Source organism: Lepidothrix coronata, unplaced genomic scaffold (assembly GCF_001604755.1).
Source record: "Lepidothrix coronata isolate B3197 unplaced genomic scaffold, Lepidothrix_coronata-1.0 Scaffold0, whole genome shotgun sequence".
Lineage (NCBI taxonomy): Eukaryota > Metazoa > Chordata > Aves > Passeriformes > Pipridae > Lepidothrix > Lepidothrix coronata.
Window position 1 is genome coordinate 12,010,517 of NW_016690180.1, and position 15,151 is coordinate 12,025,667.

The 15,151-nt window shown below is 37.6% G+C and overlaps 1 protein-coding gene across 1 annotated transcript in view; it reads left to right on the forward strand.

Moving 5' to 3' along the window:
* ARAP2 (ArfGAP with RhoGAP domain, ankyrin repeat and PH domain 2) overlaps positions 1–15,151 on the forward strand; it is a 121,332-nt gene that overhangs the window by 96,412 nt on the left and 9,769 nt on the right. The window contains exons 28-32 of the mRNA XM_017805844.1: positions 928–1,056; positions 7,979–8,118; positions 11,416–11,498; positions 12,937–12,972; positions 13,440–13,503. Of these exons, the coding sequence (XP_017661333.1) occupies positions 928–1,056; positions 7,979–8,118; positions 11,416–11,498; positions 12,937–12,972; positions 13,440–13,503 (452 nt within the window). The remainder of the gene's footprint in view (positions 1–927; positions 1,057–7,978; positions 8,119–11,415; positions 11,499–12,936; positions 12,973–13,439; positions 13,504–15,151) is intronic.

Consider the following 15,151-nt stretch of genomic DNA (forward strand, 5'->3'; position numbering starts at 1 on the left):
CCACTGCAAGATCTTCTCTACTTTCATGTGGTATATGAACTGGGATATGTATGGAGTACTGGTTGGATTTTCTTACCACTGAAGTTTTTCTGTTCTGTGCTAGGATCTCAGAGTTTCTCTTTTAGGATGGATGGTACCTATCAACAAATATATGTCTGAACATCTGAAGTTTTGAAGTGCACACATATGGTCTAGTCATGCCTATTGCTATATTAATCTTGTACTTTTTGTATGAGGTTGAAATATAAAGGTGCAAGTTTGGAAATTCCCTGACTACAGCAAGAGGGAGAAGACCCAGTAAGACTACATGCTTCTCCCTTCTAGTAAAAGGAATGTAATGAAACCAGGAGTCTGTTTCAGTCTGCTTTGATAATTAACAGACAGTATAATCCATACCAGTTGAGGGTTTTGTTTCTCTGTGATTGCTCCAAATTCTTTGGTTCTTTGATTTTATAGAATTGGTAGCTATGATTGGTAGCTCAACAATTTTTGTGTTGAGCCTAGGCCAATGAGGCACGGTATTGCTGCAGGGCTCAGTTCTGTTCGAACATATTTAGCTATGCCCTGTGATAGTTCCTAACTTTTGTATTTAGTTTGAAAGCAGTGCTTTAGTGTAATTACATTAAAAAATATAACTAAATACAAGAGTCACTGAACATTTGGATATTTGGATTATATATTTGCTACTGTTTGTTTAATTTTATATTCATTACCAGTGCAGATCCTGCCAGCAAAGATATTGCTTCAGAAAGTCAATTAAGTCCTTACTTGTCTTATTTTGAAAGCATTGTTCTTCTATAACTCAAAGTCAATGAGGCAGTGTTAGGTACCAGGCATATGTAACTTGTATGGGCCTCCAATCTTGATGGGTTTTGTCTTTTATTTTAATTTTGGATTTTTGTGTTTTGTTTTTCTGGCATTTTTCAGAACGTCCTCTGCATTATACAGAGAATGTACTAGAACAAGTTCTTCACTGGAGTTCACTACCAGAGCCTGGCACTGCATATCTGATCATAAAAAGATTTCTAACAGCAGACACGATGAACCGCTACAGTGGTACGTAACTTTGTTTTTAAACTTAATTTTTTCACATGTTTGATTGGAGCAGAGTCTCCAGAACGTCTATATTATTGCTACTTCATAAAAGTTATGGATTTACTGAGGGTTGTGCTAACTTCCTCCTAAAACATATAAATTATGGATGGTTTTGTTTCTACAAACTATAAGCTCTCCTACAAGAACATAAAATGTACAGAAATTCTGCAATCAGTTTAGTTTGTGAACTGCTGTGAAGCTCAAGACTGCTCTTTTACGTATAGTACAGCTTTGCACAGTCTATTCACATGCATAATGTGCTACACATACTCTTTGTGGACTATGTTTACGTATATCTTGTATATAAAAATTGCATTATATATAAAATGTGTGATTTATATATAGTTATTCATGGCTAGGCTTTGCGAACGAAGATTTGGGAAGGGCTTTACCCACGTTTGTTACAAGTGCGTTGGTGGCTAAAAAGGCCAATACGAGACAGGCACATCTGGTTACAAAAGGCACAGCACAAAGACTCCATAAATGGTATATTCTGCAAGGCACGAATCTTTCTGCGTTGTCTTTTCTCCTCCAGAGTGATCCTGCACGCTTTCTCAAAAGCATCAGCAGCATTAGTGTGTCTCCAGACCTCCCGATTGGAGGCCAGAGTAGACCAGTTGTGGTGATCAATATGGCCAAGGCTGAGATGTTGTTTCAGGGAGTCCTTGTATCTTCTCTTCGGGGCTCCTCTCTTGCGGCAGCCGGTGGCAAGTTCACCATAAAGCAAGATCTTAGGGAGGTGGTGGTCCTTCATCCTTGAGACATGCCCTGCCCAACGCAGCTGCGTTCTCAGCAACATGGCCTCAATACTTGTGACTGCTGCTTGCTCTAGAACAGATGTATTAGTCACATAATCTGACCAGTGGATGTTTAGGATTGTATGGAGGCAGCGTTGATGGAAGTGTTCTAGGAGTTGCAGGTGGTGGCAGTAAATGACCCATGATTCAGATCCACATAAGAGAGTAGACAGCACAATGGCTTTGTAAACACTGATCTTTGTACTTTTCTTCAGGTGTTTATTTCGCCAAACTCTTTTATGAAGCTTTCCAAAAGCACTATATGCCTTTGCTAACCTGTTGTCTATCTCTCCGTCGATCTTACCATCTGAGGAGATGAGGCTACCGAGGTAATTAAACTGCTGGACTGATTTGAGCTCTGATTCGCCAGTGGTGATATGGGGATGATGGAAGATTTCCTGAGGTGCAGGCTGATAGAGAACTTCTGTCTTCTTTAAGCTGACTTCCAGCCCAAAGAGCTCAGCGGTGTCTGCAAAGCAGGATGTTAAACGCTGCAGAGCTGTTTCTGTGTGTGCAACAAGGGCGGCGTCATCAGCATAAAGCAGCTCCCGGACAAGATGGTTTACGGTCTTAGTGTGGGCCTTCAGTCGCCTTAGGTTGAAAAGGCTTCCATCAGTACGGTATCGAATGTAGATACCATCCTGATCATCGAGGTCTGCCGTGGCCTTTTGGAGCATCATGCTGAAAAAGACTGTGAATAGAGTTGGAGCCAGAACACAGCCTTGTTTCACACCATTAGTTATTAGAAGGGGCTCAGAAAGTGCATTTCCATATCTGACTTGGCCGTGCTGATCCTCATGGAGTGAGATGATCATTTTAAGGAACTTGGGGGGACAACCTAAGCGTTCCAAAATCTGCCACAGACCTTTTCTGCTCACAGTATCGAAAGCCTTGGTGAGATCAACAAAGATTACATAGAGACCTTTGTTCTGTTCCCTACACTTCTCTTGCAGTTGTCTGAGAACAAATACCATGTCTGTGGTACTCCTGTTGGCTCTGAAACCACATTGACTTTCAGGTAGAATTCCTTCTGCTATAGTGGTATTAGTCTGTTCAAGAGTATTCTTGCCAGGAATGGAGAGCAGAGTAATACCACGGTAATTTGAACAGTCTGATTTAATTCCTTTCTTCTTACACAAAGTGATGATGACTGCATCACGAAGGTCTGGTGGTAGTTCACCTAGTTCTCAACAGCACAGTACAAACTTGTGAAATTTGGTGTGGAGTGCAAGGCCCCCATGTTTCCAGACTTCGGGTGGAATTCCATCATCCCCAGCTGCCTTGCCAATTTTCACCTGCTATATGGCCTTAAGGGTTTCTCCTAAAGTGGGAGCAGTATCCAATTCATACTTCACTGGTTGTTGTGTGATGGACTGAATAGCTGAGTCTTGGACTACACAGCTAGTACTGAAAAGGGTCTGAAAGTGTTCAGACCATCGATTCAGAATGGAGGTTTTATCTGTCAGAAGCGTTTGACTGTCGGTGCTGAGTAGAGGACTTTGGGCTTGGTATGTAGGCCCGTTATAGTTATATAATTATGTTATACTACTAACAATTTCTATTATCGAATTTGATGCCTCCAAGCTAGAAAGTTAATTTCACAGAATCACAGAGTATTCTGAGTGGGAAGGGACCCACAAGGATCCTCAAAGTCCAGCTCCTGGCCTTGCACAAGGACAGTCCCAGGAATCACACCGTGTGCCTGAGACCATTATTCAAACACTACTTGAACTCTGTCAGGCGTGGTGCTGTGACCACTTCACTGGGGAGCCAGTGCCCAACCACCCTCTGGGTGAAAAACTTTTTTCTAACATCTAACCTAAGCCTCCCCCTGACACAACTTCAGGCCATTCCCTCAGGTCCTGTCACTGGTCACCACAGGGAAGAGATCAGTGCCTGCCCCTCCTCTGCCTCTCACGAGATGGTTGTAGACTTGTCACTTCTCCAGGCTGAACAGACTAAGTGACTTCAGCTGCTCCTCATACAGCTTCCCCTCAAGGCCCTTCACCATCTTTGTTGCCCTCCTTTGGACGCTCTCTAATAACTTTATATTCTTATATTGTGGTGCCCAAAACTGCACACAATATTCAAGGTGAGGCCACACCAGTGCAGAGCGGAGCAGGACAGTCATCTTCCTCAACCAGCTGGTGATGCTTTGCCTGATGCCCCCCAGGACAGGGTTGTCCCTCCTGGCTGCCAGGGCACTGCTGACTCATATTCAACTTGTCCAGGACCCCCAGGTCCCTTTCCGTTGCCTTACTTTACAGCATCTAATTCCCCAGTCTCTACATACATCCAGGGTTGCCCTGTCCCAGGTGACATACTCATTTGAATTACGTATTCAAGCAACTGAATGACTTGGAGAGTACGTGGCCTTTAAAAAGGATCTGACACTTGAGAGGAAATATAGGTCAAATATATAGTGGAAAAATATGATTTACAAGCTTCCCCAGTCCTTTTTTTTTTCCCCCCAAATAATACCTGAATTTAAGTTTCCTGTTAAGTATGTAGTATCTGCTTTGAGGGAAGTGGAAGTTTAGATGTCCAAAAATCACTATCCTATTTTCAAGTAGCTGAAATCCTGTATGTATGCTGTCACTGTAAAATGTGTGATGATGACACATGATGCCTGGTTTAATGCCCATCTTATTTTATCTAATGGCTTATTCAAATATGTAATCTTTTCCTCTCTTTCTTGCACACAGATGTATTAATCTTTCAATCTGTGTATCTTGTTATGCTATTATGCTTATTCTTCTGAAAGTAATAGCCTTCTCTCATCATGCTTTGTTCCTGTAAAAGCGTATTTTACAAGTATGAATGAACCTGAACAAGTGTGCTAATTATGACTTTTATGTTCAACTTTCACTGGCTCTAAATGTGTAATAGCAGATCCTGAACGGAGAGAAATGGCCTAGTTCATTAAAAGCTTGATATATGAACTCCCATCACCACACTAAGTGTTGAAGTATAATCAGAAAAGGGGTCGTAAGGAGTGTGTGAATCACTGCTCTGAGAAACACATAAGGATTAGACCAGTGTTAATTTACAAAATGTAGTACCAGTTAAAGGGGAGATCTGCCGTTTGCACTCCTTACTGCCTCCTAAATTTTACTTCCATTTGTTATCGCAACCCATCACAGTAATTGTTTGCATCAGTTCAATTCAGTTTGATCTTAGTCTAGACACACTGTCTTTTGACTTATTATATTTATTGATTTTTCCATTTGCTTTAAAATAATTAAAACCTTATTAAATAAGTTACACTGGTTTTCTTAGTGGTTTGAAAAGGCAAGTCTCTGCCATATTGCAGACTTACAACATCAATGTCTGCAAACTCCACATGGCAGAATAATCTCGTGTGTTACAAAATCTTTTCTTGAGAGTGGAATTGCCATTTTAAGGAACTTTTACATGGTGAAGGTGCTTAATTTCTGAAACATTACTTTTTTCTAACTGGATTGTGTTATAATAATGTTAAAAATAAACTCAGTTCTCTGTAGAGTTTTTGAGTACACTTTTAGCTTGTGAAGTTACTCTGAAAAAATTGGCAATACTTAGGAGTGACTTCACTAGCTTGAGCAAAACAGTGTATATATATGAAGTGTAGGCACAGATGCAGAGAAAGTCTGCCCCATTCATCCACGTTTTTTAGATAAATGTTATTCTTGCATCACTGGATAGCGTCAGAGTGAGAAAATACACAGAATGAGATCACTGGGGAAGGGATGTTCCCAGTTTTTAGAGTAGGAGGCACTTGGTTATGCTGTGGCTCTCCATCTCAGAATGTACAGGAAATAACTGCTGACTTGAAGGGGAGACCTTAGTCTTTTCTGTCTTTTACACTCTGTGTGGATAATTCCTCTTCACTGAGTAATAGAGCTCAGGCCAGATGTTCAACCACTACTACCTGAAGTATGTTTTTTAACAGTGGATTAAGCGCGTACAAATGGACAACTGGATGGATGAATGTCCTCTTCATTTGAAGTAAAATTAATAGGACTGTGATCATGTTATGTTTATAATAAATTTCATGAATTTCCCTTGGATACCTGATTTATGTTATAATCTTAAAGACTAAATTATGATACTCCTGCCTTTTTTTTTTATTAATGTTACCTCAGAGCTTTGTGTCATCAGCACTTTTCTCCTTTTTCTTCCAGAGACTTGAGTGGTGTTCGAAATAATGTTGGTTCAGTAGTGAGCCTAAAGGAACAACTCTATTAGCCTCATTTCATCTTGGCAACTTATCACTGTCTTCCCTGTCAGTGCAACTTTTCCCATGTTCCTTATACATAGTACATTCTCCTTTTCCATAAATGTTATACTTATTCTCATCTTGTCCATTTTAAACTAATTTCTCCTGTTGTGCAATATCAAACATTATATTGGGGTCTAGATGTATATTTTCTCTTGTCTAGAAATCAATTTCCCTTTTCCATGAAAAAGGTGTTAGTTTATTTGTATTGATATGTTTCAGTAAATTTGTGGTGAGTTTTCCACTTTCTTCCAGATCTTTAGGTACTCTTTCTTGACAATTTATCCCATAGATTTTCATGCTTGTTGCAGGAGCACTCTTTCAAGTGCTCTTCAGCAGGGCAAGATATGTATTATGTTTTGGTATAAGAGATACTCAGTACAGCTTCATTCTGTTTCAAGGCCCTTTTTCTTCTCCTTACCTGAAAATTTCTAACATTAAAGTTTTATTTGTTAGAAAAATATGAGACAATAGATTCACTATAAAGTGTGTGTATATAAGTTCTTGAAATTTTACAAGTAAAGAGTTGTATAATTTGAGTGGGAAGTATTGATTTCTGAGAACAGGGACTATTATTCAGAGATATTCTTTGAAATGCAAGCTTCTAAACCATAGGTGGATCAATCCTGGATGGATGAAGTGCATCTAGTTCCTAGTAGTTTCAGAGTTCTAGCAAGTTTATCATGTTTTGTAAAGTTTGTATCTGAAAAATACATTCCGATCAGGACATATTCTGATTATTTTAGATTTATTTTGTAAGATCTTTGTAAGTATCAAGCATTTGATAGATTGGCTATGGTAGGAGTGCTGTGAAGTTTAGAATGAGTTTTTGTCATGTTGAGAACTGTGTGCAGAAATTTAAAATCTTCCGATTTGGTACAGACGTGGAAGTATCCTGCTCCTCTCATTTGGTATGGTTTAAAAAAAAATAAAAGAAAAACCTTGTGATTGTGTGGAAGAGGATTCATATTCTGTTCTGAAAATAAAATAAATATTCTTATTGACAAAGAGGGAATACATTAGTGCTTTCTTTTAGCTGTGCATGTATATTTTCACTTAATAAATGAGGAAATCTAAGTAACTTCTGATTTTAATTGTTGAAATATATCAATTCTGGCTTTAGATTTGATCTGAAATTCTAACGAAAATACTTGGAAATTTTCTTTTGGGATTTTTCCTTTCACGGCACGCATGCTAATGAGAATGTAGTTGATTTTATTTGACAAAATCGTAGAAGTTTATTATCTTTGTAATTTCTGTTATCTATTTAAATGTTTTTAATGACTCCAGATTTTACTAAGATATAAAACAGAAGTAAAATCAGAGTCACAAATTTTAGTTATCTTCTTTTTGCAAACAATTAGGAGGAATAATTTAATTCCCACTTTTTAAACAACTGGTTTTCAGGCAGTATGAAAGATGAGATTGAGAAAAACTTTTCCAAGTAGTCCCAAAGTCTCTCTGCACTGTGCAGATGACAGTAGAATCTGACCCTGAGTTTTGCAATGCAATCTAACTAGGTTTCTTAGATACACTTTGAAGTGTGTTTGCATAATTGGATGTTTGGATGTTTGAGACCGAATATCACTCGTGTACTTTTTGTGCATGCACAACTGTGCATCTAATGCATTAATGTTTTTCACTGTTAAAATCTTGTGAAGCTTCCTCAATAAACATGCGTGGAATAACTGTCAACAGGTTCTTTAAAAGAAGAGCAAAACCAATAAATAATAAAATACAGATAGTTGCAAACACTAACATGCAATTGGTACAGCTTCCACTGTTGTAACATCTTCTAACAAAATGCCTTTTTTTTTTTTCTTGGTAGAGAAAAATGAGAAAGGTAGTGTGAAAGCAGGCAATTTAAAGTACAAAGAAGAACCACCAAAACTGCTGTCTGGAAACAAGTTTCAAGACCGTTATTTTGTGTTACGGGAAGGAAATTTGCTTCTTTATAAGGATATGAAGGTACAGCAGACAAACTCTCCACCAAATTCTGAAGTACTCACTTAGCTTTCTTATTTGTATGATCAACATTACTCGTTAAATGACAACTTCTAGAGTCTGGGGTTGAAGTATAAGATTTTTGTCTTGCTGTTTCACAAGTGCATTAGTAAAAGGAGTTTGTGTGAGTTTGTCATTTGCTTTTGTGGTTATGCGTTGCTATAAATTTTAAAAATTAAAAATAAAACAATATTTAGGAATGCCTATAGGTTGTGCTGTCACTAAGTTTTTTGAAAACCTACTGTAGAAGCAGTAGTAGAAGTAATATGGAACTTAAGTGAGCTGCATGCCATTATTTTTCTTGGTATTTCACGCAGAACCTTTAAAAATTACAAGCAACAGGGTTCTTATACCTATAACTCTCATGACAGAAGAAATTATAGGAAAGGAAAACTCTGAATACACTAACAAAATCTTTCCCTGCTTCCCAACAAGTTTCAGATTTATTCTCAGTTGTCTAAAAACTAGTATTGATGATTAGATATACTTCAGAATTCTGCAGAAGCAAACTTAATCATACTTAATAGCACGATGGGTTCAGTTTTAAATATTTCATGGGAGTTTTCTTAAAACTGTGATTTTTACTGTGGTATTAAAGTATAAAGTAAATAATATTCATCGTGAACTATGTTTTCATTTTGGTTTTGATAATTTCTGGTTTAAAAAAAAATCTCTTAAAAGTTTCAAGTGCTTTTATTTTTGCTGACTGCTGGTTCTTCCCATCCAGCAAATATAGATGTATACTTGCTGACCTTCATAAAGTACTTTTTTTAAGACATATCCCTTGCTAAGGTAAGCTGATGCACTCTGTCTTCTTGTAATGCTTTGGATATAATATTTATTAGAATGTCCCCAGAATGTCAAAAATTTTGTCTCATAATTTAATGGTAAAATTCAAACTGGCACATATGTGAGAATAAATACCTATAATTAGGATCCCGGAAGGGTTTTATGATTGGATTATTGTACTACTTTATAATCTCGTTTTTTAAGCCATTCTGATTTATAAAACATTGAATTTCCCAACTCAGGTGGAGTTTTGAACAGTTTTACTTATAAATGGCTTCACCTTTGTTTTTTAAAAAAAGCAAATGGAAATACCATTCTGATCAAATAGTGTATATCAACTTGTTTTATTTTCTTTTGAGAGATGTTCATCTACCACTAATAATCTTGGTTTAATTTTAGTCATATTTAGAAATTAATAGTAGGAAAGCTGCATGTACTAATTAATTTATAAATCCTCATTAACAGCAAATTAGGTTTGTATATGCAGGTGGAGATACATTCTGTTAAGTGTTCCCCTTGTTCAAGAGCAATTATCAAAAAAGTGAAAAGTTTCCATGAACACTGTATGTTGTTACTGTAGTCTATGAAGTGACTGAAATAATTTACACTTCTAATGTTTTGTTGTTAAGAGATAAGCTGACAGACAGACAAATGGCTTCCTTGAGGTACATTTTTGTGAGAAGTACATAGCTGTTTAACTAAATAGTATATTTTGCAGGGATGCTTTTCATCCTGGCAGTACCCTTCTTTTGAGTAGGAAGTTACACAACAATACGAGCTATAAAACTGTTGTGTGGTTTTTTTGTTTGTTTTGTTTTCTTAAGTGTTTATGCCATCTAAGATTTGTCTCTTTTTCCCCACACTGGAGTGTCAGAGATTGAAAGCTGCAGAGGTAGAAATTGAGAATCCACGGACAGTAAACACTATGGAGTAGCTTTATGTACTGGGATTATAAAATTTATTAAGTTGCTTGATGGTTTTTTTTCCTAAATTGAAAGCTAAAACACTTAACGTTAAAGTACTAAAGGGATGCTGTTGTGTTGTGTTAGATACTAGTTGTGCTCTGTAGTAGAATAGTGTACATGAGAACTTTATTGTTTGCTTTCAGCACTTCATCTTCCAGGCACGTTTAGTTCTCATACTCAGTGTGGGTGTATGTCTGTTGAATGTTGGCTAAATGTAGTTTGTTCAAGAAGGAACAAGGAAAGAATGAACCTCGGGAGATCTCTAGTCCAACTTCCTGTACACAGCAGGGGTAGTAACTGAGGTCAGAACCTGGGGTTGATTCAGTTAAGTCTTGAAAAACTCTGAGAATGAAGATCAAGTGTGAGGTGCTGCACCTGGGTCAGGGCAACCCCCGGTCTCAATACAGGCTGGGGGATGAAGAGATCGATAGCAGCCCTACTGAGAAGGACTTGAGGGTGCTGGCGGATGAAAGGCTGGATATGACCCAGCTGCACTTGCAGCTCAGAAAGCCAGTTGTATCCTGGGCTGCATCAAAAGAAGTGTGGCCAGCAGGGTTAGCGAGATGGTTATGACTCTACTCCACTCTGGTGGAACCCCACCTGGAGTGCTGCATCCAACTCCGGGGTCCCCAGCACAGAAAGGCCTGTTGGAGCGAGTCCAAAGGAAGGTCACCAAGTTAATTAGAGGGATGGAGCACCTCTCCTTTGAGGAAAGGCTGAAAGAAGTGGGTTTCTTCATCCTGGAAAAGAGATGGCTTAGGAGTGACCTAATTGTGGCCTTCCAGTACTTGAAGGAAGCCCACAAGAAAGACGGAGAAGACGTTTTACAAGAGCATGTAGTGACAGGACAAGGGGGAAAGGCTTCAAACTGAAAGAGAGTAGGTTTAGACTGGATATTAGGCAGAAGTTCTTTACCATGAGGCTGGTGAGGCACTGGAACAGGTTGCCCAGAGAAGTTGTGGATGCCCCATCTCTGTAAGTGTTCCATCCCAGACTGGATGAAGCTCTGAGCAACCTGGTCTAGTGAAAAGTGTTCCTGTTCATGGCAGAGGAATTGGAACTAGATGATCTTTAAAGTCCCTTCAAACCCAAACCATTCTATGATTCTATGATCTGAAGCAAATTCTCACTGTAGTATTATCCATCCCATAGAAGAGCTCCTTTAACAGAGGGCAACCCCACCTCTCATTTTCCCTGTCTCTCTCTCTCAAAGAGCTTGTGTTCATATATTACAGCACTCCATTTTTTTTTAAATAGCACCACATCTTCATTATTCTGTGTTACAGTTTTGTGATTTCAGGTGAACCTTAAGTTCCTAATCAGTCTGCTTCCAGTAATGGTGATTGGTACACTTTTTTAGTGGAAAAGAAAGAGACAAAAAAAATGTAATGATCTGCTAGAAAAGAGGGGTGCAGTCCATGAAAGAAGCCTAACAGTGGAGTCAGTCATGTGGCATTTTCTTTTGCACATTCCTGATAAAATAATTAGGATCTTATTTTACTTTCAGGCTAGCAAACCTGAAAAAGTGTTGGCTGTCAATTCCCTGAAGCTGTATCTTGGAGTAAAAAAGAAAATGAAGCCACCAACAAAGTAAGAACAGAAAAGAAAATATGTCAAAAACTGTGTAGCAAGGTACTTGTATCATCAAGAAAGGGGAGCACAAAACATTGTGGAACAAGGAAAAGTCAAGAAGCCAATAGCAGTATGCTGAATTAAATTATTCTCTATAATATTATTTGTTCTGTTCTTCTCTGTTTTCATGTTACATGTTAACTCTTCTGTGCTAGGAAATTACTTTATTGATTCCCTTTTCTTAATCTAAAGTGCATTTATTATCTCTTGTGGATATGTTAGCTCCTAGCTCACTTAGTTTTGTGATATGTGTCCTGAATTTCATTGATGGACACACCTTCCTTGCACCAAGGAAAAAGAGAGAAGAGAAAGCCAGCTAGTCATGGCCTTTAGTGGCAGTTCCTGTTGTTCAGTAGAGTATTTTCCTTTTTCAGGGTCTTTGTTATTTTGATGTTTCTTCTAGCTGAACACTACGATGCCCTTTACAGTGATTATGTCTCTGGAAAAGAGCAGTGAAAAATGACACCAGTTTTTCTCAGGTGTTTCCAGTTCTTGTTCAGTCAAAGCTTTGAGACACTGAGATAATGCGTATAGGATCTTATCCCAGGGGGAGTCTAGGTTCGCTGTAGCCTTTAAACAGATCTGCTTGAACTTTTCCTTTAAAGTTGGCAATTCAAAACACCCCAAAAACATCTATAAATTTCAAAGAGTAGGCATTTTAAAGCAAAAGTTGGTGGGTTTTTTGTGTGGTTTTTTTTTTGTTTGTTTTGTTTTTGGTTTTTTTTTGGGGGGTTGGGTTTTTTTGTTTGTGGTTTTTTTTTAAGTTAAACACAGAACGAGTAAGAGATTAATCCAAAATAGGAGTAAAAAGATTATGTAAATGAGTCTTTGCAGGTGGTTTTTTTCCTTCAGTTTTATTTTTATTCTACTTTAAAAAGCAGAACTTGCCAAGTCTCTTCTGGATCTCCAGAACTGTCTGTGTTTGTTTCACCTCAGAGGCTTCATTGTGTACCCAGTCCCTTTTTGTTTTCCTAGCAGTTATTAAATCTCCATAGACTCATGTGATTCCTTTGGTTTATGGTGCAAGCATACCTCTCTTCACTCTCTGATTTCCATACTATGATGGACTCTCTGCTGGGCAGTTTTACTTCCAGCACTTTCACAAAGTACAGCTACAGCCAAAAAGAGGCAAGTAGTTAGCCACCATGTGCAGGGCTTGACTAGAACCCTTTGTCCAGAACAAAATGTTCATTACCTATGAATCAACTGTGAGAAAATGAGAAAAATCCATCCTCAAACCCACAATTCATTCTAGATTTGTGCTACACATTTAAACTTCTAAATTTAATTTTATTTTTTCAACTTAAAAGAACTATATAAAGGTAATTAATCTCTGCAGTTTGAAGAATATGTCTCTGTTTATGGAACTGATTTTTGAAAATTTTCTTTCTTTCAGCTGGGGACTTGCAGTATTTTCTGAAAAGCAGCAGTGGTAGGTAAACATGAAACACATGATTGGTTTAACTTCACTGTCTAGTATTTGTTGAAACATTCGATCGCAAAATAAGAGTGTTTGAAAATTAATTGACATTATTTTGCTTGCATGTTGACTTTTTGCTATGATTTTTTTAAGTAAAGAAACTCTCTTAATTCATGTGTTTTGTTCATCTTTTGGGATTAAGTGTCTGGCTTCCTTCTGTGGCCAGAAACCAAGCAATAGTCATAAAGTTAGAATGATAGAATTTAATCTTATGCACATACCTGAAATGAATCACAGGCAAATTAGGGTAAAGTGATAATTTGAATTATTTATATATCCCTATTTTTTTGTGGGAGTGCTAATAATAGACATCATGAATGAAGGTAAGAACTGTTTGAAGTAGTTTAGAAGCCTATTTAATGTTTAATTGCAACAGGAATTTTCATTGTTTTCCTTGTTAATTATTTATTGTGTTCTAGGTATATATGTTGTGATGGACAAGATGTGCAGATGGAGTGGATGATCAGCATTTTTATTGCACAGGTACTAATCTGATCAAAGAAATGTAACATACTGCTGCTATGAAAATCCCATTAAACGATATGTGTGTGTGTTATATAAGGTTCAATGCCAGTGTTTCTGGAATACTTAATGTAATAAAGCTGCCTAAAGGTAGGTCTTAGTCTTTGAAGACTGTGAGTGCTTCGAGAGCGAGAAGAATATTGGATTCTGGCATCACTACCTCACCCCACTGTGTTGTATGGAAGCTGGTTAAAGCAGGAAAATTAATTTCCTTTGTGGAAACTTCTTGTGGGTGAAATTCTGGCCATTGTCTTAAGGGGTGTGTTTGTGTGCCACAGCACCTGAGTGCTATTTCTCTTCTCACTAGTTTGGAGGTTGTTAAAGTCATGGAAGAGGAGTGTTCTATTTAAAAACATAGTGGTGTGAAGTAACCCTGTTGAAGAGCTGTGCCAACATAGCTGTATTTCTCTGATGTCCAGGTTAGCTTAGTTAACACTGACAATTCATTGTGTTGCGTAGGCATTATCATGAAGTACTCTTTTGCTCACTACTAGATTGTAAGGAGGGTGTATGTTTGAGTGCCATATAACCCATTCTTGGACATGGGGTTTAACATATACATAGGATAAGTGGAAGTAAGAGAGATGGGAAGAATTCAACCTGATAGGAGACTGGAACATAGTTTAAGATTTTAACAGGATGTTGTATCTCTGTCAGATTTTTCTTGTCTTTCCCATGATGTTCAAGGAGCTTTGCAGAATATCTGTGAATAAACATTGCTAGATTTATAATAACCTGTGAGCTTTACATGTTGCATAAAGTGGGCTGGGCGCAAGACTGTCGAAATACGTACTTCTTAGAGGGTTTCTAAAACAGAATCTGACCTTCGTAGATAGTAGTGCTAGAAGTACAATGCATACCTTGAAAGTAAGACTTCCAAATTCTTGTCTTATTCAGCTCCCATAACTGAGGTAACTATTGTAGTTTCCATGGAAACAGCCACCAGTTCTGGCATACATCTCATGGGCATAACATGAGCAGTGTCACAACAAATAGGCTCAGAGGTTATTGATATAGGATACTTAGAAATAACTCATGCAAGCTTGGTAACTGTTGAAGTCCCTTTGATGTAAAATAACAAGAAGGACAGTTTGTTAGGATTCTGCTCAGGTACTGTGGTATGTAAAATCTTCCTTTTACAATATAGATAAAAAAACTGACAATTGCTGCTCAATGTTCAGGACAATTTTTTCTAACAAAAAAAAATTAATAATTTCATGTACATTAAAAGAAAATTTGCTATGAATTCATACTTTTTTTTTTAACTATTCCAATGAATGAACCATGCAATGAATTAGCATACTAATGAGCAACATTGGAAGGGGTTTTTGGTTTGATTTGGTCTTTTTGTGGAATTTGTTGATTTTTTTATCAGCATTCTGGTCATCAGTAATGTCAGTCTATAAACTACATGAAAAATGGTGTGCTAATGACGCAGTTTTTTGTATTGTTCTTATTGCAATCTACTGCTTTAAGTTACAGAGAAAATCTTGAGAATGCAGTGGCTCATACTGGTAAAGCTTGCTATAAGATCTCTAAAAAATTTTGTATCAGACAGCAGCAGACAATTATTATTACATTATCCCATTTCTAAATCAGAAAACTGTAG